Source organism: Dipodomys merriami, unplaced genomic scaffold, assembly GCF_024711535.1.
Source record: "Dipodomys merriami isolate MVZ:Mamm:240054 unplaced genomic scaffold, mDipMer1.0.p SCAF_202, whole genome shotgun sequence".
Taxonomy (NCBI): Eukaryota; Metazoa; Chordata; class Mammalia; order Rodentia; family Heteromyidae; genus Dipodomys; species Dipodomys merriami.
The window spans coordinates 63575-84946 of NW_027203405.1; the positions used below are offsets into that span (position 1 = coordinate 63575).

At 64.3% G+C, this 21372-nt stretch overlaps 2 protein-coding genes across 2 annotated transcripts; one reads left to right on the forward strand and one right to left on the reverse strand.

The window, feature by feature from the left end:
• Positions 1–4130: 4130 nt before the first annotated feature.
• Cbx4 (chromobox 4) lies at positions 4131–10176 on the reverse strand. Its single transcript, XM_070031581.1, has 5 exons — positions 10013–10176; positions 9834–9877; positions 8599–8664; positions 6507–6573; positions 4131–6288 (listed from the first exon to the last, which is right to left on the reverse strand). The coding sequence occupies exons 1-5, from the start codon at positions 10079–10081 to the stop codon at positions 4861–4863; spliced, it is 1674 nt and encodes a 557-aa protein (XP_069887682.1). The 5' UTR covers positions 10082–10176; the 3' UTR covers positions 4131–4860.
• A 2269-nt stretch (positions 10177–12445) lies between these two features.
• LOC138833214 (collagen alpha-2(I) chain-like) lies at positions 12446–15189 on the forward strand. Its single transcript, XM_070031574.1, has 4 exons — positions 12446–13200; positions 13245–13939; positions 14055–14184; positions 14331–15189. Exons 1-4 carry the CDS (start codon positions 12446–12448, stop codon positions 15187–15189), a joined length of 2439 nt encoding a protein of 812 aa, XP_069887675.1.
• The last annotated feature ends 6183 nt before the right edge of the window (positions 15190–21372 follow it).

The following is a 21372-nucleotide window of genomic DNA, read 5'->3' on the forward strand; positions in this document are numbered from 1 at the left end:
TCCAGGATTATCCGTAAGGCCTCCTTCCCTAAATTCAATAATACATAATTACCCCGAGTCTTCTGCAATGCTCACGGATCACCTGGGTAAGAGCAAGGGCAGGCAGGGCAGCCCCCCTCCCGCCCCCCCTCCCGCCCCCAGCAGCTGAGCCCAGCATACATAGGAGGGGTGGAGGGGGCCGTGGGGAGCCCTGGGCATCCATGCTTGTGGGTGAGGGTAACAGCTTGCGGCTCAGGAAGGGGCTTGGTCGGGAAAGCCTGGCCACACACACGCGTGCACACGCAGGACCAGACACGCACACAAGCGTACGCGTGAGGGCTGTGCATGCAACTGGCTGACCGTGAGCTGGGGGGGGGGGGGTGGAGAGTAGCTCAGAAGGGCGGGTTCCCATGCTGGAACAATCTAGAGCAAATTCAGAGGAGGCCAGGGCCAGCGCCGGCCTCTGAAGGCCCCACACACCCCCAGGGAGTGTGTTCGAGCTGCCTCCCGTCTCTTCCCCCACTCGCTAGCTCTTCAACGTGGGACATTAGCTACCAAGTCTTCACACTGCCACCTGTCAAAGAAGGTCAGTGAGAGACACCCCCCTCCCCACGGAGATGAAAGAATGAACGTGAGATAATCCCCCTAAAGTGCAGGGCATATAATAAGCACGCAATCAATATGAACTGTGATTATTAACTGCAAAGGGAAGAGGCGCTGCCGAGGGGTGGGGGAGGGGTGTCTTTCTGAACTGGTGGCTACAGGAAGTAGACACTTGTATCCAAGAATAACAGCCTTCAATACAATTTCCTCTTCACAGTCTTCACCTCCTCTGAAGAGAAGTCGCCCAGCCCCGATCACAGACTGAGTGGCTTCTAGACAGCGAGAGTCTGGCTTGGTGTGGGGCTCGCTGGTCTGTGCCCACCCGAGCTGTCACTCCCAGCCACCCCGGGTAAAGCTGAGGTCGCAGGATGGGGACTGAGGTAGAGCCCCGCAAGAGGGACACGGCTCGGGAAGGTGGGCTGGAGGTGAGCAAGGCGGCTGGCTCCTCTCCTCCTTTGGTTCAGCCAATAAAGGCTGCAGGCCGGAAGCCCTTGGAAGCCCTTTGCTTCTGACCTGGGATGTTTCTCGTTCCCTGGCCCAGAAGCAAGCTGTGTGTTTACTTATGGGGGTTTCCAGAAGTGCCCAAGCCTTTTGGCTTTCAAGGTGACCAAGAAACAAGCGCAGGAAGGTAAAGGTTTTTGGTGAAGGATGTGGGCACTGTAACCACATCTCTTCTATCTCCATTATATGTTCTAGAACTTTGCTGTGTGGGGGTGGGTTGTAGTTGGGGAGGAGCCTCAGTTCAGAAGTTTAAAGTGGGCCAAAATAATCTAGGGTCAAATCCCGGCCTCCCCTCAACCTCTTTCTCTAAGGGTCTCCGATGGCCAGAGAACTCTCTCCCACCCCAACCCCAGCGAAATCACAGGTGAGGGCCCTGTCATTAGTGACCTTTCTGTAGCACCGGACTGCAAGCTCTGAGTCATTAGTGGTTCTCAAGCTTCCTGTGTCTTTTGCTCTACGGTTGGACTGAATTGTCCATGGGGGCAGGGGCTGGCCACGGTCTCTCTTCGGGACTGAAATCATTACCGGACCAAATCCAGGGCGCCCAGCTCAATTTCAGTCTCACCCACACGCTGGATCCTTCCCCTCTTTTTCGTAGTATATTTTCACGTCTGAAAAAGACAAGACGTGTATCTGATATTCAAGTGGGCCTGAGCATTCTAGATTTCCATATGCTCTGTGTGGCAACCTCGGAGTCTGTGGATTCCACTCTCCCTATCACCTATGTATGGTCTTCAAAGACTGCTACTCCCTCCACACTGGAGGTCTGCACTTGGCTCTTGAGAAGGGGAGCTGGGGAGGGGAGCAGCCTGGCCAGGCAGGGCAGGAGGGTCTGTGCACAAGGGCCACACCCTTAGCACTGGGCCAGCTCCTGCCTCTACCGGTCAGAGAGAAAGGCTTATTTGGAGAAAGAACTGCAAAGGGAAGAGGCGTTTCTGGAGTGCAGGGTTGACCTCTGCTCCCTGCCTTCCTTCTCCTCCCTGAATTTCTGAAGTGCTGGTCATACCTGACCTACATCTGGGCAGGCAGGGACGCCGGAACTCTCCCACCTCCAAGGCCCTTGGGGGACGAATTCTTGTTCCAGGGCCAAGCCCCTCACCCTCTGTGCCTTGGATGTGTCCTCTCAGGCGGGTGCCAAGGGGGGCGGAGTCCTGGGGAGGTCCGCCCCTTGGCGGAGCACTCTGCTCAGCCCTAGGTTCAGTTCAGGACCAGGCTGTGGCCACTCGCTCTGGGCAGGACCTCACTCCAAGGACGGCTTCATCCCTGTGAGGATATCTGCTTGGTGGCACCTGGCAGAGCTGAGCAGCTCAGCGGGTGACAGGAAGGAGCCACGGACACTGGCACACAGCCGCTCCTGGGACTCGTGTGGCCCCACTCCACCCGTGGCCTTGGACTCAGGCTCCAGACACTGCCTGGGACCCCTCCCCACTGCACCCCAGGGCTTGGCCAGTGCACCCAATGCAGACCACAGCCTTCAAGAGCCCCTGCCACCCCCAGACCAAACCTGTCCAGTGGTGCCAGTGGATTGCTGCCAATCCCTACCCCCCCCACGAGGGTGGGCCTCTACCTCCCCCCTTCCCCCTGCCCCGTCCCCAGGCCCCAGCGGGACAGAGATGGCCCCCAGGTGCCAGGATTGCTGTCAAATTACCAACTGCACACCCGGACAGGGGGGGTTGTCTAACATCCGCGGTGGGGGGTGGGGGTTCAGTTTTCCCCAACTAGAAGAGCCGGGGCTGGTTCCTGCCTGGCATGAGCTTTTGTGCGCCAGCCAGTGAAGGACAGGCCCAATTCTAGTGCTGAGCAGGCGGATTGCCAGCAGCGAGATCAGCTCCTCCACTCACAGGGTGGCAAAGGGCGTTCAAGGCCCGGAGGAGGAGGAGGAGGAGGAGGAGGAGGAGGAGGAGGAGGAGGAGGAGGAGGAGGAGGAGGAGGAGGAGGAGGAGGAGGAGGAGGAGGAGGAGGAGGAGGGGCTGCGTAGGGGCAGTGGGCGGGACGGCCCGGCCCACAAAGGCCAGGGCTAGAAACTCCCAAGGACTGTCTAGTTTTATAAAAAAGCTCTTCCCTTCCCTCCCCCCCCCCCCCCCCCCCGCCACCCGTGGCCCCGAGCCAACACTGGCCACTCTGTGTACACCCAGGCTCCCGCCCTCCCAGCCTTCCCAGCCCTGCCCCTCTGCTCACCCTCACACCCCCCACTTTAAATCACGTTGCCCCCATCTGCCTTGGGCATCCCAAAGACCCCCACCCCTGATCCTGGGCGGGCAGCAGGGCCCACCAAGCCTGCAAATCCCAACCTTGCTGGGCACCCGGGCTGGGAGGACGGTAGAATGCCCGCTCACTGCATTCCGGGGTCCTGGCTTCCTGGTCCTGAGAGCCACACCCTCCCCCAGGGCCTTTAACCCCTTCCTCCCCTCCTGGGAGACACCAAGTGCTTCAGCCTTGCCACTCCGAGGGCACAGGCAGCGAGGGACGGCAGATCTGTTGTCATCCCCGCCCAAGTTACACGAAGAGCCCCCCCCTCCACAACCCTTCTTCGCTGCCAGTTGGGGCCTCTGGCCCCGTAGTTTCCGGGGAGACAGCCTGGCAGAGAAAGAGCCTCAGTGGGGTGGGGCAGGGCTGAGGATGCCAGCCAGGGACGCTGCAGAGGGTGGCGGTCCCCTCCCCACGGACCCTGCCCTACAGGCGGGAGCAGGAGGAAGTGCTGGAGCTCCTCCAGGGCCTGGCGCCCCGGGACAGAGGTCAGTAGCTGCAGGTGGGTGTATGGAAAGGGGGCTAGCCCGACCCACATCTTGGAGCTCCCCCCCCCCATGCCAGGGGTTGCCATCTGGTCTGCACTGACTTCCGGAATACCCTGGGCTGGAGGTGGTTCTGGCATGCTGGGCTCTGCAGGAGCTTCCCTGCCCAGTGGTGAGCTCCACCAACACGCAGAGCGCAGAGCGGGAAGCAGGCCTCCCTGTGACAGCTACGGTAAAAGAAGGGAGTCCAGCCTCCTCTCCCCCTGCCTCCCCAGGCACCCCTCCTGTCCACCGAGATCTCAGGCAGTGACCGCGCACCTTCAACATCTCTGTTTAATATTTACATTCAAGCAGGTAATAATTGGAAGCTTATAGTTTAGACATTTCTAGTAGCAGCATGTTCTAGAGAGTTCGTTTAGCCTTTTAACAAACTTTTTTTTTTTTTGCACATAGAAACAACACATCCATGTGTACAGTATCAAAAAATATACCAAGGTTCCTGGAATTTGAGTTCCCGGAGGGGAGGGAATGAAAGCAACCGAAATACTGAATGAAGAAGGGAGGGAGGAGCAACAGAAAATAGTTCGTCTGATATGGAATATAATATGATCTAGAGGAAACTCCATAAATCTAGGCTTTTATATTTCAATATATAAATACCTACAAATAAATATATATATATTTATAATCTCAGCCCGAAGAGGTGGGAGGGGGGGAGGGGGGGAATGTCCGGGCCTTTTGAGCTCAAACAATACATTTCAAGAATAACACCACGTACAAACGGGAGTAGTCAGCACTTGACAGTTAGCACAGTTAAAATATAATACTATAACTCTGGGCCGGGGCCGGGCGGCCAGGTCCGGGGGGGCCCGCGGGGAGGGGCAGGCTGTCGTGGGGGGGCGCATGGTGGAGGCCGCAGGCACCGTGTGGACAGGAGCCGGTGGGGGGCAGGCGCCCCGCGGGGAGGGCAGGCGCGGCGGGGCCCGGGGGTCTTCCTGAGGCCGCAGGGGCGCGCAGGCCCCCTCGAAGGCCCGGACGGCCCCGGCTACACCGTCACGTACTCCTTGAACGTGACGGTGAGGCAGTTCGCGGTGACGTCGGTGATGATGATGTTCCCGAAGAAGGGCCTGAACTCGCCCAGCGGCTCGGCGGGCTCGTCCTGGGCCTCGGCCGGCGGCTTCTCGGCGGCGGCGGCCGGCGGGGCCGGGGCGGCGGCGGGGGCCTCGGGCTTCACCTGCGGGGCGCTGGGCGGCGGCGGCGGCGGCGCGGGCTCGCCGCGCGTCTTGACGCAGCGCAAGTCTATGGGCTCGTCCAGGTCCGAGTCCAGCAGGATGACCTCGGGCGGCGCGCCGGGCGCGGGCTCGGGCCCCGCGCCCCCCAGCCCCGTGGGCGTGCTCACGCTGCGCGCCGTCAGCCGCTTCTTGCCCGGCTCCCGCTCCCCGTGCGTCTCCGACAGGCAGCGCTTGCGCGCGTGCGCCAGGTTGAGCCCCAGGGGGTGGTGGTGGTGGTGGTGGTGGTGATGGTGGTGGTGGTGCGCCGCGGGGTGCGCGGCCCGCGCCGCCGGGTCCCAGCCCAGCAGGTCCGGCTTGGTGGTGAGCGGCAGGGGCTGCTCGCCGCCGAAGGCCTCCTTGGTCGGGGAGAGCTTGCGGGCGGCGGCGGCGGCGGCGGGGTCCGCGGGCGGCGGAGGGGGCGGCGGCGGCGGCGGCGGGGGGTCCCCCGGGCCCGCGGCCTCCTCCTCGCCCCGCCTCTTGCCGGGGGCCTCCGCCTTCTTCTCCTCCGCCCCGACCGGCGCCTTTTTGAAGGTCCTGTCGGCCGGGGGGTGCCGCTCGTCGGGGGCGCGCTTCTTGTGGCCGGGGGCGCGCGCCTCGCCCTCCTCGCCCGACTTGATCTTGGCCGCCTGCATGCCGTTCTCCATGTACTTGCTCATCACGATCACGATGCGCCCGTTCTTGTTCTTGTTCCGCACGATCTTCATCTTGCCCCCGATCCCGTTGCCCGCCACGGCCTCCTTGGGGGCGGGCGGCAGCCCGTTGGGGAGGCCCTTCTCCGAGCCCTTGCCCGCGGCCCCCGCCCCTCCGGACAGGGGCTTCACGGCCCCCAGGTAGCCCTTGGCCGCCGCGCCGTGCGCCCACTTGTCCGGCGGGTGGCTCTTGGCGCCCAGGTCCGGGCAGGTGGGGCTGGGCGCCTCCTTGTGGCCTCCCTGGTACTGCAGGTCGTACATCTTGGGGTCCGGCTGGTAGGGGTGGTGCTTCTTGCTGTTCAGCTGGTAGTAGTACTTGCTGCCGCTCTTGCCGGGCGGCGGGGGCTTGCCCGACCGCTCCTTGCTGTGAGGCTGGTACTGGTGGTGCTTCTTGCTGTTGAGCTCATACTGGTGCCCCTTGCCCTGCGCGCCCAGCTCTAGCTTGGCACGGTTGTCAGCCGAGGAGTCTTGGAGCCCCGTGAGCACGTTGGACCGTCGGGCAAAGGTGGGTACCTAGGCGTGTGTGGGGAGGGAGGGGAGAGGGGAGAGGTCGGCCCTGGGCATGCCCGGAGCAGGGGAGTGCCCCTGGTCTCAAGCCCCCCTCCCCAGGTCCATCATGGGAGGCATGCGGGGGAAGCCTTGGGGAACAGGGACTTGTAGTGCCCCAGAGGACCCTCCCCCACCCTCCACGCCCACAAGCAGCCCAGGAGTGGGAGGGGCCGTGCATTCACCTGCACCACCAGCGGCTTGGGCTTGGGCCCTCTCTTCCGATATCCCATCAGCTGCTCCTGCCTTTCTCTGAGGAGGGCACAGAGGGCCTGCGGGTTAGCTCCCACGGCCTCCCATCCCGGCTTCTGTGTCCCGGGCCCGGCTCACCCCCAGATCCACAGGATGCCAAGGGATTCGCCACTGGGGGGCTGAAGGTTGCCTCCACTGTGGGAATCCCCAGCAGCACCCCATTTTGTGCTGACACCAGACCTCACCGGCTGGTGGGGGCACTCCACCCCTGATACCTGCACCCGGTGCTTGGGACCTGAAGTGTGGGGCTGGGCTGCAACCTCGGGCTAGTGACTGTGCCAATATGGAATGGACATGGTGGGGGGGGGGAGTGTCCAGGGAATATAGGCAGCCCAAGCGGGGGAGTGCACCCAGCTAGACCCACCAGGTCAGAAGCCCAGGGAGCTCACGGCCCCCTGTCCAGACTCAGGTAACACCAGGCAGCAGAAGGGTGGACCGTTTTCTTACAGGCCAGGCCTAAATAGGGGGAGGGGCTGCGTTCTTGTTTATACAGCAGCAAATGAGCCAATTAGGGGCTGGGGCGGCTGCAGAGGCCGGCTGCAAGGCCAGGGTCTAGCCCGGTTCTCAGCCACTGGGCGAACTGGCCTGGCACCACACCAACTCAGCCAGTGAGCAGGGCAGGGACGGCTCAGGAAAGCACCGCCAGACGGACACAGCCCAGATTTCCAAATGATTAAGACACCCCCTGGGCGAAGGCACCAGCCACCACTGACAGCTACTAGGTGTCCGCCTTGGGGCCAGCCAAACAGCCCAGTGGTTCTAGACCCTGGCCGGCCCGCCATGGGTGAGGGGGCTGCCCCTCCGGAGTAAGCCAAAGTTGCAGGGCAAGCCCGGGTCACAATCCCATCTTCCAGGGCCTGGAGTCACCATCCCCACCCCACGGTCCCCTGGGCCAGCTCAGGGGAGTTCTGCCTCACTCTGGGGCCAGGCAGGAGCCTGACTCCAAAGTTGCATGGCATTGCAACAGCCCGAATTCTAATTCTTTGGGGACCCATTAAGCAACATGGCATCAGCCGCTGACTCCCAGGTGGAGCTGGCGCAGGATTCCTGCCCGGCAGGGCCCCCCCCCCCCACGGGAGAGTAACTTCCCAGCCAGACACTCGCTTGCTCGCTCGGAGGTAGAGAGTTGAACGTTTTAGGGCGCAAGCGCCACAGGAAATAATGCAAAATAAAAGAGGGAGGAGGGATGCAAGGCATGGGGTGACCGAGCTACCAGTGCCCCGGCGGCTCCTCCCTCCGCACCCTTCCCCCCCTTCATTCTCCCGAAACAGAGAACCACAGCCATCGGCGGCCAAGCCAGCTGCAGCGGCTGCTGGTGACAGGCATCAGTGCACAGGATGAGCCCCCCCCCGGCCCCCCCAGTCCACCCCACAACACTGGGCACTGCCCACCCTAAGGCCTTGGGCCCAGTTTCTCCTGCTCTGATGGGGCCTCTTGACCCACCAAATAGCCCAGTGGGGGGGGGGGGTGGGAGAGCACGGACTTCAGTCAGCATCTACTCCCAGACACCCCCAGCTTCCTGAGGGGTGAGGGTGCGGCCCTGAGGCCCGGCCAACTTTTCTCCAGCCGCCAAAAGGTTAAGTTCAGTTCCGTTTCACAATGCCAGCTCCTCCGAGCTGCCCTGTGAGGCACCAGTGCCAAGCTGGCCAGTGACTGGTTGCAGAAAGCAACACCTAGGCTTTGGGGGCGGGGCCCCAAACCTCAGCGGGGAACCAGGTGCGGCCAGGGGTTCTCTCTGGGAAGCTGCAGGCCCACCCACAGGCTCCCTTCCTTCCCGCAGTCCCCCCCCCACACCCCTACCCTCCCCAACACAAGCCTGGCCTTCCCCAGCCCCGCCCCGCCCCCACTCTCCACTGCAGCAACCGCCAAGGACGTTGGTTAGAGCAGTGGAGGCCGCAGCCCTGCGCGTCCAGGCTCGCCGCCCCCTCCACCGCCCTCTCTCCCCTTAGCTCCCTCTGCGTCGCCCACATTCCCATTCCCATATACGGTGGCGCTGACCGGCAGCCGCAGCTTGGGGACGCTCACCTGTTCTGGAAGGCAATCAGCAGCCGGGGATCCAGGATATTCTCCTCCGGTTCCCACGTGTTATATCTTGCAAGGGAAAGGCAGGGGGACACGGTGTAAAAAAGAAAAAAAAAAAAAAAAGAGGGAGCCAGCTTTGTGGCCTCCAGGTGGAGAGTGACATAAGCACTGCTGTCTCCATAAACCAGAAAAAAAAAGCTCTTCAGCTGTGGGTGTGGAGGTTGGGGGGGGGGCTAGATTTCTGCAGGCCTAACATGGTCCTCCTACCCTGTCTCCCCCCCCTTCCCCACGCCCCAGCCAAAATAAACACACCGGGCAGGAAGAAAGGGGAGGGGTGAGGAAAATGAAACTAGCAGTTTATTTTGCAGTTGTCAAGAATTTTTAAGCGTGTCACCGCGACGTGTTTCTAAGCCACTCGGCGTCCTAGGAGCCCGGCGCGCAAAGCAGCCCAAATGTGGGGTCCAGCTGCCCCCCTCTTCTTCCTCCTCTTCTTCCCAACCCGAGTCTGGCCTGAGGTTCCAGCCGGTCTGCATTTGACCCCTAATCCGATCACCGGCAGCTCAGAGGGGGGCCCCCCCCCGCACCCCCTCGCGGCCTAGGAGACCGCTGTCACGGGCAGGCCACCCCCAAATCGTCAGCAACGCAGCACCGTGCCTGTGTGCGCGCGTGTGTGCGTGCGTGCGCGCGGGTGCCTGCGCCTGCTCCATCCGGTGCCTTCGCATTTCGAATTAAAGAAAAAAATTGGCCAGCCCCGCGCCGCGGTGACAGGCCCGGGCCGGGCCCCCCGCCCGCGGAGGCCGACGCTGGCGGCCGTCCCCGCCGTCCCCGTCCGCGTCTCTCCCGGTCTCCCTCTCTCCCTCTCCCTCTTTTTTTTTTTTGGTTTTGCAATATGGAGCCGTTCGGAGGAGGGAAAGGGGAAAGGAGCCATTTTCTGCACATCAGTCAGTGCCTGCGCCCGCCCTCCCTCCGCCGGCCTCCCCGGCTCGGCCCCGCGGCTCCCCGGCTCCCCGGGCTCCTTTTAGTGCATAAATTAGTGCTGGCATTTCCCGGAGAGCCGAGCCCCACAGAGGGCGCCGGGCTCGGGCTCGGCGGCGGCGGCGGCTCGGCTTCCCAGTGCCTGCCACCGACCTCCCCACCCCCTCCTCCTCCCTCCGCCCCGGCCGCTCCCCGCCACCCCACCGGCTCGGCGGGTCCCGCGCCGCCCCGGCCCCCCTCCCCCGGCCCCGGCCGCCACTTACTTGGGAGACCAGCCTCTCCATTTGACCAGATACTCCACTCTGCCCTGCGGGGGAGGAGGGGGGGACAGCACGGGCTCAGCCTCCGCGGGATCCCCGGCTCCGGCCCGCAGCCTCCCCACCCCCTCCGCGCCGCCCGCGGGCCGCCCGGGGCCGCCGCGCCCGCGCCCGCGCCGCGCTACCTTGCGGATCCGCTTCTTCTCGATGCTCTCCACGGCGAAGACGTGCTCGCCGACAGCTGGCAGCTCCATGGCCGAGCCCGGGCGCGCCGGGGCGCGGGGGGCCGGCGCGGCTGCGGACGCGGCCGGCTCCCGCCGGCGCCCAGCTGCTGTCCGGGCCCGGGGGCCCCCTCCGCCGGCGATGCCCGCGCCGCCGCCGCCGCCGCCGCCTCGCCCCGCACCGCCCGGCCGCCGCCGCCGCCGCCGCCGCCGCCGCCCGCGCCCGCCCGGCTCCCCGCTCGCGCTCGCTCAGACAACTGAGCCCGGGCGCCGCTGCACAAGAACTCATGCAAATCCCGGACGTCAGCGGGCGGGGCCTCGCCGGGCCCAGCGCGGCGTCAGGGGGCGGGCCGCCGCTCCGATTGGCGCAGCCGGGCCTACCGGAGGCCCCGGGCCCGGGCGGGGGGAGGGAGCAGGAGGGGGCCGGGAAGGGGGAGGGCGCCGGGCGGTGCAGGGGAGGGATCTGAGAGCCGGGAGAGGGAGCTGCAGGCAGAGGAGAGGAGGGCGAGAACCGGGCGGCGGCCCAGAGGTGTGCGCGCCCCGCGGTCCGGAGTGGACACCTAGACCCGCGCGGTGCGGTCCGCCCTCGCCCGCAGCCCGGTGCCGGGGCTCCCTCCCACGCCCGGACCCCGCGTTCCCGGTGCCCGGGGACCCCTGCGGGGGGCCACCCGAGCGCCCGCGGCCGGTGACAGCCGCCGCTGGTGGCGTCGGGGCGGCTCCCGGGGCACGGCCGGCAGGGGCCGGAGCGGGGCGGGGGCGACTCGCGTCCCCACTCCCGAACCTGTTGGGCGGTGGGCGCCGAGGCCGGTGGGGAAGGGCGGGACGGCGGCCGACTCCACGCGGAGGAGCTCGGGAGGCCAAGGTCGGGCGGAATTGCAGGCGGCCCGGACCTTAGCGCCCCTGAGCCTCCCCGGGGAGGGGACCCCAGACCCCCAGCCGCTCTGAACTTCCGCCCTGCCGGCTCCCGGCTGGGGCCGAGCCGGAGGGCGTGGTCCCGGGCCGGAGGGCGCACGGGCTGACCGGGTCCGCCCCGGCCCTCCCCCGGGCCGGAGGGAGCTTGTGAAAGCCGACGAAGGCGAGGGGGGGGGGGGGAGACAACCAAAAAGAGGTTGGGGCTCCACCGAGGAGAGCCGGCAGAGAGCAGGGGAGGCAATGGCGCGGCCCGGAGCCCCTCGGTCCGGGTGAACTCGCGTCCCCTGGTCCCCGACGGCCAAGCCAGGGTCCCGCGGGCGCCTCCGCCCCCCAGGAGCCGTCGAGTGCGAAGCCCGCCGGGCGCCGGGCTGGGGGAGCTGCTGCGCCCCGCGTGGCCTGCCGAGGGCACCCCCGGCGGGCGCGCGCGGCGTGGGGTTCGCGGTGTGGGCAGGGCAGGGCCCGGGGCGGGGCGGCCTGGTAGGGAGGGCGGGGGTGCTCCGGCCCGGAGCGTGGCCGGGGCGCCCGCTTGGGGCTCCTGCAGGACCCCGGCAGATTACGCAATTCTTGGCCGACTGTCCACAGAGAAGACAACGGGCAAGCAGTGGAGGCCGAGTGGGGCGAGGGGCTGGGAAAGGACGGGGTCTCCGGCCCCTGCTTCCACTCGGGGTCCCGGGATCCCGGGGGGCACCGTGCCCACGCTAGAGGACACCAGGGGGAGGAGGGGCGGCAGCGAAGCCCCGGAGCCCGTTGGGGCGCAGTGCTCCCAGGACTCCAGGGCGAGTCTGCACGCGGCGAAACCTCCCCGCGGTGCGGCCCTGACCTCTCCACCCAGCAGCCCCGGCGGGGCTTCCCCTCCCCGGTGAAAGGAGCTTGGGGCGCAGGCCCGGGACTCCCCAAGAAGTGGGCGCAGGAGGAGATGGACCAGAGCTGGTCCTGCCCCCCTGCCCCCGCGAGGCCTGGGGAGGGAGGCAGGAAAAGCCCCGTCCGAGGCCTCCTGAGCGGCTTTTCCCTGACGCTTGCCCTCTGCCCATGGACCGTCCCTCGGCCAGTCCAGCCGCTGCGGGAGCTCAGTCCCGAAAGGGGCGGGGAGGCTGACGCGGTCCACCCCCGCCGCCAGTCCCGAGGTCCGCGGGGACCCCAGGCCCGGGAGCAGCCTCCACTTCCCGACACCCCGCAGGTCCCTGCGCCTGAAAATCCCCTGGAAAAGCCGCGTGCTCGGGGGTGGTTCCGCCGCGTGCGGCTCGGCTTCCTCGCCGGCCCGGGTCGCAGGGCCGCCGCTGGCCTGGCGGGGCTCGGGGACCCTGGGGGGGCGACAGGATCAGAGCCGCGGGGCTCGCGCCCGCCCGAACGCTGCGTCCTCTCTGGAGCCGAGTGGCGAGTGACCCCGGGCTGCCTGGACGCGGGGAGGTTGGGGGCGGCCTCCTAGAAGCCCCTCGAAGCCGGGGAGCCGCTAGCCACCCCAAGCCCGCGGCGCCCCAGCTGAGGATGGACGCACGGGCTGCGGGGTCGTCGGGGCCTCCGGAGGGCGAGCAGGCGGGAATCTCCGCCCCTCGGGCACCCAGCTCGACCCACGTCCCCGGGCGTCCGCAGGGCAGGGGCGCAAACTCCCGCGAGGGGGCGAGGCGGAAGCGGGGCCGGGGTAGTGGGCGCCTCGCCCCAGACAGCCCTGCCGACCCCTCGTCCCCCCTCCCCGGCCATCCCGAACCCCTAGTCTTGGCCCCTGCGAAGGGCTCTGGGGGACACTGTCTTCAAACCCGGGATCCCCGGAACCTGGCGTTGGAGCCCCGGGCCCCAGAGCCCCGTGGGGAACCCCGCCGAGAGCGGCTGTGTCCCGGACGGAGTGGGGTCGCACCTGGGCCCCGGACGGCAGCTCCCGAACGCCACTGGGGCCCGGGGCCCCCCCCGGGGGCCTGGAGAGGCCCCGGGAGTGGCACGCCGTCCGCGCGCGCCCAGCCCAGCCCCGGGCTCGGGTGTGGAGGGGAGGCGGCTGGGGCGGACCCCCAAGAAGTCCGGAACTTGCTGACAGCGGAGGGCTGGAGGAGGGTGGTTGGTTTCTGGGAGTCGGGTCCGGGAACGAGGGGAACCAACGATTTCTTAAAGGCGCCTTCTCCGGGAATGGGCGCGGGCGGTGCGGGCACCGCCGTCGCCGCCCGCGGAGCCCAGCCCCGGGCCTTCCCGCACCAGCGGCCCCCCGGCGGCTTCCACACAGCCGAGAGGGACTTTTCCAGGAATGACCACGGGTCTGCCGGCTCTGGGGAGCCCCCCTGCGCTCCCTGGTCCTTAGCCGGAAGGCGTCGCTGGCTTCGACGCGGGCATTAGGGACACCATGTTGCGCGCCCCGGGGAGGGTGTGCAGGAGCCGCGCCGCACCCCCCGGGGTCCCCCTCTCGGAAGGGCTTTGTTTCGCAGGGCGCCCCTCCACCGCCGCGTTCCCACCCCCCGTTTCTGCTCTTTGTCCCAGCGCTCCGCCAAGGGTCGGCTTTCTTGTGCGCGGCGAGGCCCCAGACGCCCCCAGATCCCACCCACAGGGCGGCGCGGGGCCGAGGCTTCGGGTCCCGGCGGGCGGGCCTGGCGGGGCGCGAGGCTGAGCACACGGGGAACCCCCCCCCGGGCGCCGCGCGAGGCCGTGGCCCCCTGGCAGGGCCTGGGCCACCCCGGGGGCCACACGGGCGGCTGCGGGGCTGCGCCTCCGCATTGCGGCACGCCGGGGTCGCAGGGCCCGGGGGACGCGAGCTGGCCCGCCCCCGCCGCCGCCCCCGCCGGCCGGGAGAAGCCTCGGTCCCCGGCCCCCGGCGCTGGGCCGCGAGGCTCGGTCGGCCTGGAGATCGGCGCCTCCGGGACTATCTTTCAAACGTGATCTTCGGAGCCGCTTCCTCCGCCCGCCGCCGCCACGCGCTCACAACGGCCGCGGCGGGCGGTGTGGATTTTGTCCGGGTTTCCTTTGCCCGAGGCCCGGCCGCGGGGGCCCGCCGCCCCGGAGGTGCGCCCCTCCACGCCCGCCCCGGCGCTCGGCTCGCGGGTGCCCCCCGTCGCGCGCCCAAACGCAGCGGGGCCCACACACAGGCGGATTCCTCCGTTTCCCACCCACCCCGCAGCAGCCGGCGGCTGCAGCCAGGCCGAGAATGAAATGAAAATCGCTCGGCGGACCCCGAAGTGGTCGGCCGCCGAGGCTTCGCCGCCACCCCGCCCCCACCGCCCGCGCCCCGGCTCCGCGGCGCGCCGAGGGTTAAGCGCGCGCCCGAGGGGGGCATCTGGCGCGCGGGGCGCGCGGAGAGAGGGGGCGCCCGGCGCGGCGGGCCGGGGAGCTGGGCTCGCGCGCGCGGGGCTCGGCTTCCCCCAACCCCGGACAGAGGGGCGGGCCCGATCGGAAGGGCCCGGCGCGTCCCCGCCTCCCCCGGCTGGCCCGGAGCCCGGTCTGGCCGCGCGGCCCGGAACCGTGAGGACGCCGCTCGCTCGGAGGCCGCGTCCTGCGCGGCCCGGGCGGGGGAGGGGGCGGGGAGCGGGCTCCTGCCGATCGATCCCCGCGGCGGGCGCGCGGCGAGCCGGGGCCGCACCCCGCGGGGGGTGAGGGTGGGCTCGGCCCGAGGGACCTCGGGGCCGGAGGGAGCGGGTGAGCGCTGGGGGCTTCCGCGGCGGTGGACGGCGGCCGGCAGAGCCCAGTCGGACCGCGGCTCGGCCTGCTCTGGGGCGGGGCGGGGGGACGCCTCGGGCATCCCCCGAAAGCTCGGACCCGCGGTGCCGGGACAAGCTTCGGACACTTCCGGAGCCGGGCCTGGCCTCGGCGCAACTCCGTCCCTCCGGGTCCGGGTGCGGGGCCCCACCCCCGCCCGTGATGACGAGGTCGTGGACGTGGTCACCCAGTCCAGCGCTGGCCCCGCCCTCGGGATACTGGGCCCCGCCCCACGGGTCCCCTCCCCAGTCCCCCCCCCCCCGGAGGCCGTGTCCTGCGTTGGCGGCGGAGGACGGGGCGGGCCTCACCTGCGGGCTCGGCCCGGCGGGCAGGCGCGGGGCCCGGGCGCGGAGCCTGCACGCGCCGCGCCCTCCTCCAGGGGGCGGGCTCCTCCCGGGCTGGCGGGGGCCGGGGCGTCCCGGGCTTCCGAAGGCCTCGCGCGGGCACCGGACGGGGTCCCGCCGCGGGAGGGGCGGCCAGAGAGGCTCCGCGCACCCCCATCCCCCCGCACCCCCAGTCCTGGCCGGAGGCAGCCGGCAGGGAAGGGACTTTGTACCTGAGCATGCCTCAGTGGAGGCCTCGCCCAGCGCCTGTCCTCCCAGGGGCCGGCGCACAGCCTTTTTATTAGAGGTGCTCAAAGGAAATTCCTGGGCCAGGGTACCCCAGTCCCCTACTCTGTGACCCAAAGAGCGGTAAGAAGCAAACTGATGCCACAGATCTTCAGATCCCCTCTGACAGCAGGCCAGGGGACTGACTGCTGCCAGAAATGGGCCTCCTGGGGGACAGCGGGGAAGTCCAGCCCACCGGGAACAGGTCTTCCTAAAGGACTGAGGCTCCCGGGAAAAGGTTACCTGGCTGATAAATGACCTTCTTCAGAGTGCCCGTACAGGTCTCCACAAGAGTGGCTCTGAGACCAAAGCCCCAAGAGATCTGCTGACTCTAGGAGGACGGAAAGATTCCCAGAGACCACTGGGGAATTTTTAATCTGCCAAGGGCCATTTGGATATTTGTAACTTCATTCACCGGCCTTACAAAATGACCAGTGCAGGCAGACCTTGGTCAGCTGACCGGAAGTATAGGAGAAGCAAAGGTGTGTGTGACCCTCCACAAAGCCAGAGGTTTTGTCTGCTTTAAAGGGCCTGACGGATGCTCTCTGCCACCGAGCAGTGGTGACCTTGAGAAAGGTTAGAATATGCCTGAGATCATTTATAATCCCTGGATGATGAGCCAGGTCAAGGACAGTATTTGTTCTCTCTGGTCTTAGACATTGGCTGGAAGAAATACTGCGAGGGTAGTTAGGTGTGCAATTGATACAGAGCTGGATAGGGCATGCCCATGATGGACCCCCCATATGAGTGAACCCCAACATGAGCAGGAGGGCAGGAGGCCTATTCTCCATCAGCCGCAGGAAGCTCACTGCAGGACCCACCAAGCCCTCTGGGAGCCAGGGAAATGGTCTAACTTCTTCTATGAAGACAAGACAAGGGGTTGGGAAGGTGGCTTAGCAGTAGAGTGCTTGCCTACCATGCATGAAGCCCTGGATTCAGTACCTTATACACAGAAAGAGCCGGAAGTGGTGTTGTGGCTCAAGTGATAGAGCTCTAGCCTTGAGCACAGAGAGGCTCAGGGATAGAGCCAGGCCTTGAGTTCAAGCCCCAGGACTGGCAAAAAGCAAAAAACAAAAACCAAATGTGTTGTAATCCCATGTATTCAGGAGGCTAAGGCAGGAGAGGATGATCTCAGGATCAAGGCCAGCTCAGGCACCTAAGCAAGACCCTGTATTTTTAAAATTATTTATTTATGTATTGTTGGTCATGGGGCTTGAACTCTGGGCCTCGGTATGTCCTCAGCTCTTCAGCCCAAGGCTAGCGCTCTACCACATGAGCCACAGCGCCACTTCGGGTTTTCTGGTGGTTCATTGGAGATAAGAGTCTCACAGACTTTCCTGCCCAGGCAAGCTTTGAACTTCGATCCTCAGATCTCAGCCTTCTGAGTAGTTAGTATTACAAATATGTTTTTTTTTATACCAATCCTGGGGCTTGAACTCAGGGCCTGGACACTGTCCCTGAGCTTCTTTTGTTCAAGCCTAGTGCTCTATCACTTGAGCCACAGCTCCACTTCCAGCTTTTTGGTAGTGAATTGGATATGAGTCTCATGAACTTTCCTGCCCAGGCCGGCATCAAACCATGATCCTCAGATCTCAGCCTTCTGAGTACCTAGGATTATAGGCATGAGTCACTAGTACCCAGTTAAATTTTTTTTTTTTGCCAGTCCTGGGACTTGAACTCAGGGACTGGGCGCTATCCCTGAGCTTCTTTTGTTCAAGGCTGGCACTCTACCACTTGAGCCATAGCACCACTTCTGGCTTTTTCTGTGTATGTGGTACTGAGGAACGGAACCCAGGGCTTCATGCATGCTAGGCAAGCACTCTACCACTAAGCCACCTTCCTAGCCCAATTTGTTTTTTAATGGCGGAAATTAATCATGAAGGCCAAAATTCCCGGAGCCTGTGATGTCAGAATGCAGCTCTGATTCTGCAGAAAGCCTCAGAGGGAGGTCTCAGGGGAGATAGGGTGACAGGATCACCAGCCTTCTTCAGTGTGTCAGCTCTCGGCCCTGGGCTGATGACCCTGGGGCATAGCTTACACCTGTCTGGGTGGCCTGGTACCTGGGCATCTTGAGGTCACGTTCCCTGCAGAATTCTAGGTTCCGTCTGACGTTATGACAACCTCAGGCTGTGAAAGCCACAGAGAGAAGCGGGAAGCAAACACAAGGCCTGCTGCTCTTCTCTTCTCTCGTGGCTCTGCACATGCTCTGGCGATCCGACTTCCTCCTGGATGTCCATCTGGCCTGTGTCATTGAGTTGATTGCCTGTGATTTGACAGTAATGATCGTAATGGGCTGATTCTGTACTCTGACTTATGCCGATTGGAAGGTTCAGAAATGGATTCAAGTCTCCCCGCCCCCCGGCCCCTGCCTCTGTCTCCTTGCTTGAAACTGGTGTTTTCTCAGATTCAGGAGACATGGCAGTGCGTTGTGGAAGAAAAGCCATACACAGAAAAGCTCCTTCAAAATCCCAGGTCAGCCTGGACGCCAGGAACTGGGGCAGAAGCATGGGAGTCTGGCTGGAGGGGCCCGTGGTAGAGAAGTCTTCCTTGGGATTCTGAGAAAGCCAGCTGTGGCTGTCGAGGACGCTGAGATGAAGGAGGACGGCTCCTTCCTGGGCTGAGGTGGAGCTTCCGTCCCAACAAGCCTCCTTCCACCTCCTTTCCCCACATAGGCCTCAGATGGACACAGAAGGGAAGGGCGGGGTAGCTGGACTCTCGCGTTCTTTCCTTTCTTGTTTCTTCGTGCTCTGCACTGGGTCTTGCGCCCAAGACGTTGTGCCTTCACTTTTTTTTCCCCTCAAGGTTGGCTCCCTCCCACTTGAGCCACAGCTCCACTTCCAGCTTTTTGCTGGCTTCTTGGAGATCAGAGTCTCATGGACTTTGCTGCCCGTGCAGGCTTTCAACAGCGATCCTCAGACCTCAGCCTCCTGAGTGGCTAGGATGACAGGCGTGAGCCACCGCGCCTGGCCCTTGGTTATTCCGTGCTGGCTTCTGAGTTTTGCACATAGAAGGGATTGTGAAGAAAGGCCGGCTTCTGCTGCGACACCTGTGTGTGTCCTGTGACAGAGCTTCCCTGCTCTGGGCCCGCCCTGCTCTCCAGAAGGCGGGGCTGTGCCTGGCTATGGTGGGCCTCGGCTGGTGGGCGTTGGGAATGCGCATGCTCATTTCCAGCAACATTGATTAGGCCACTGTCATTTGTCATGTCGCTCATTAGAAGCTTGATTAGTAGCAGTACACTCCAGATTTCCCTCTAAACGCAGATTCTCTGGTCCTACGGAGACTAATGCGACGAGAAGGCCGGGGTGAAAGCCAGCATTCTACTCGGGGAGACCCCAGATCCTAGCTCACAGGTGCTCTATTGTTCCCAGAACTGGGTATGGGGGACATACGGGGATGTGGGGCATAGGAGGGCATGGGGGACTCAAAGGGGCATCTCACTATAAATCGGAGGAGGGGCATGGCAGAGATGGGTTTCCCCACTTCTGCTATGCCTGGCCCTGTTCCCTTTTCATTCTCTGGCGGCAAGGTTCTGGAGACGTGCATTGCCTTGAGGTAGCCGGGCTGGCGCGGAGGGGCTGCGGGTCGATAGCGTATTGAACACCATTGTTGTGGGACTCAAGCAGTCAGGCTGCGGGCCTCCTTGCCCAGCCCAGAGGGCTGCAGGGTCCTAGCTGGGGAGAAGCAGAAAAAATGCACATGAGGCTCAAGGAACCGACCAGAGCTCCCAACCAATCCCCTACCAAGGAGGCCGGAGCCTGAAGTCCAGGGGTCCCCTCCTTCCTCTCTGTCACCAATCAGCCTTTATCCACAGGACACTGTGGGAAGTGGACACTACCCTGCTGGACTTTCCCACCCCACAGCCAGCCCCAGACAAGTCCAAGAAGTCCACTCTGTAGAGAGACGGGGGAGGGGAGCGGGGGGGGGGGGCGGGGAACCATTGTATGAGTAATTTCAAACTGGCAGGACATGAAACCCGCGTGGGTTGTTCTGGGGGTCCCTGTGGACCCTGGCTCGACACCCCATTACTGTGGCCTCTGCCTCCCTGGGGGTGTCTCAGCCTTTGGCCACTCAGCCCCAGCAAACCAGCTTATTCCAGCAGGGCGGGGTGGGGTGGGGAGGTGGGGGTGGGTGTCTGATCCCAGATGTGGGAGCAGGGAGGATCCGGGCATGTCCATCCCAGCTGGCGGTTCCTCTGTGGTGACAGATGGACCCAGGCTTCCTTGGCTTTTCCATGCGGTGCCAGGCCTGCGTCTATTCATCTGCAAGCTGGAAACAAGGCCTTCTCCGCTCACCGCCCCCCCCAGCTTCTCTGCTTCTTGAAGGACCTGTGTGACCTGTCCCTGTCACCTCTGGCTTCCTTTCCTGCCACCCTTGAGCTGTGAGCTTTGCTCCAGCCACAAGCACCCCATCCTTAAATCCTTGGTAGCCAGGCTAGGGTCCTTTCCTCCCTCCCTCCCTCCCTCCCTCCCTTTTTCCTTCTTTTCTTTCTTTCTCCCCCCCCCCTTTTGGTACTGGTATTGGGGCTTGAACTCAGGTCCTAGGCACCATCCCTTAGCTTTATTGCTCAAGGTTAACACTCTAAGCTCCATCCCTGGCTTTTTGCTGGTTCCTTGGCGATAAGAGTCTCTCAGATTCGAATGTCTGAACCAGCTTCCTACAGCGCTTCTCAGATTCCGCTTCCTGAGTAGCTAGGTTTTCAGGTGGGAGCCACCAGTGCCCACCCTCCCTCCCCGTGTGATTTTAAGAATTCTGGTAGCCGTATTACAACAAGCACAGCGAAACTGGAGGATGGGTTTTTGTGCTGTATTTATCCCCGCGTAGGCACATATTTTCATTTCAACATTTGGTCGGTCATTACAGACATTAGCCAGGCATTTTCCTTGCTTAGCCTGTGCAGCTCCGGACCGGACTGACGGGTGAGAGGTGAGGCCTTCTAAATTCAGGATGAGGCAGGTTCCTCTGAGATCCAGCTGGCAGGAGCTTGACATCCCTCAGGCCCAGGGGCCAACCGAGTCAGCACCCCGTGAGTGATCATGCGGTCATTCGTTGCAGGCCTGGCCTCAGGCCTGGCCAGGGGTGTGTGTGTGTGTGGTGGAACTTCTTGCGGAGTGCAGATGGAGTTGCCTTCTGCTCCCCTGGCCTCAGGTCAACCAGAAGGACGTAGAAAATGAAGCCACCTGGGAGCTGTGGCTCATGTTTATAATCCCAGCTACTCAGGAGCCTGAGATCTGAAGATCTGGGTTTGAAGTTACCCTGGACAGGAACATCTGTGAGACTCCAATCTCCAGTTAGCTACCGCAATGCCAGAAGTGGAGGTGTGGCTCAAGTGGTAGAGCTCCAGCCTTGAGGGGAAAAACCAAGTGAGAGCAGAAAGCCCCGAGTTCAAGTTTTAGTACTGGCGTGTGCGCATGCACACGGATGCGTGTGTGTGCACGTGCATGCGCGCGCGCACACACACACACACACACACACACACACACATACACAGACAAGTAAAGGAAGAAAAGTGGACCAGAGGTGCCCTTCCCAGGCCCCAGCAGGCCCTCAGGTTGACGCTGGACCTGGGACCTCTTACTGACAATGCCATCAGCTTACAGGAGCTGCTGCAGAGCCTTGAACCTGAGGAGCAGCATCTCCCCAGCAGATCTGCCTCTGGGCCTGGCTGGCTGCCATGCTCAGCCTTCCTTTGGCAGTGTAGGGGTGTCGTTTAGTCCCTGATCAGGGCTTTGGTTACAGCAGCAGGGAAGCGCTGGTGTCAGCAGGTCCAGGCCCACCTGATGTGTCTGTGTCAGCTCCCAACAGCCTGGGCTTGGCTTATCATTGACATGGATGCTGGGGACTATAGAGGGTAATTACGGGGACCAGTCAGCCCCTGTGTTGGTCCAGGGGCTCGTGTCTAGCCTGGGGCATCTTGGTGCTTCCAGACACTCAGTGTGAAGAGCTGGAATCCCATCAGGCTCCCGGCTGGGGCCGGGGAGGGGGGCCATATACTGGGCAGGGCTGACCTCCACCTCCAGCCACAGACCCCGCCCCCAGGTCATCTTGCCTCTTCTGGTGTCTGCTGCTGCTCCTCCTCCTCCACTGGTTCTTGTACCTTGGCCCCACTGTCCTCTGCTTTATGGGGAAACTTCTAGG

Coding starts and splice junctions, on each gene's coding strand:
- Cbx4 (XM_070031581.1), bottom strand. CDS start 10,081: ATGGAGCTGCCAGCTGTCGGCGAGCACGTCTTCGCCGTGGAGAGCATC. Junction 9,878..10,012: donor AGAAGAAGCGGATCCGCAAG/GTAGCGCGGCGC, acceptor CCTCCCCCGCAG/GGCAGAGTGGAGTATCTGGT. Junction 6,289..6,506: donor CCAAGCCGCTGGTGGTGCAG/GTGAATGCACGG, acceptor ACACACGCCTAG/GTACCCACCTTTGCCCGACG.
- LOC138833214 (XM_070031574.1), top strand. CDS start 12,446: ATGGACGCACGGGCTGCGGGGTCGTCGGGGCCTCCGGAGGGCGAGCAG. Junction 13,940..14,054: donor GGGGGCCCGCCGCCCCGGAG/GTGCGCCCCTCC, acceptor CCCACCCCGCAG/CAGCCGGCGGCTGCAGCCAG. Junction 14,185..14,330: donor GGCTCCGCGGCGCGCCGAGG/GTTAAGCGCGCG, acceptor CCCGATCGGAAG/GGCCCGGCGCGTCCCCGCCT.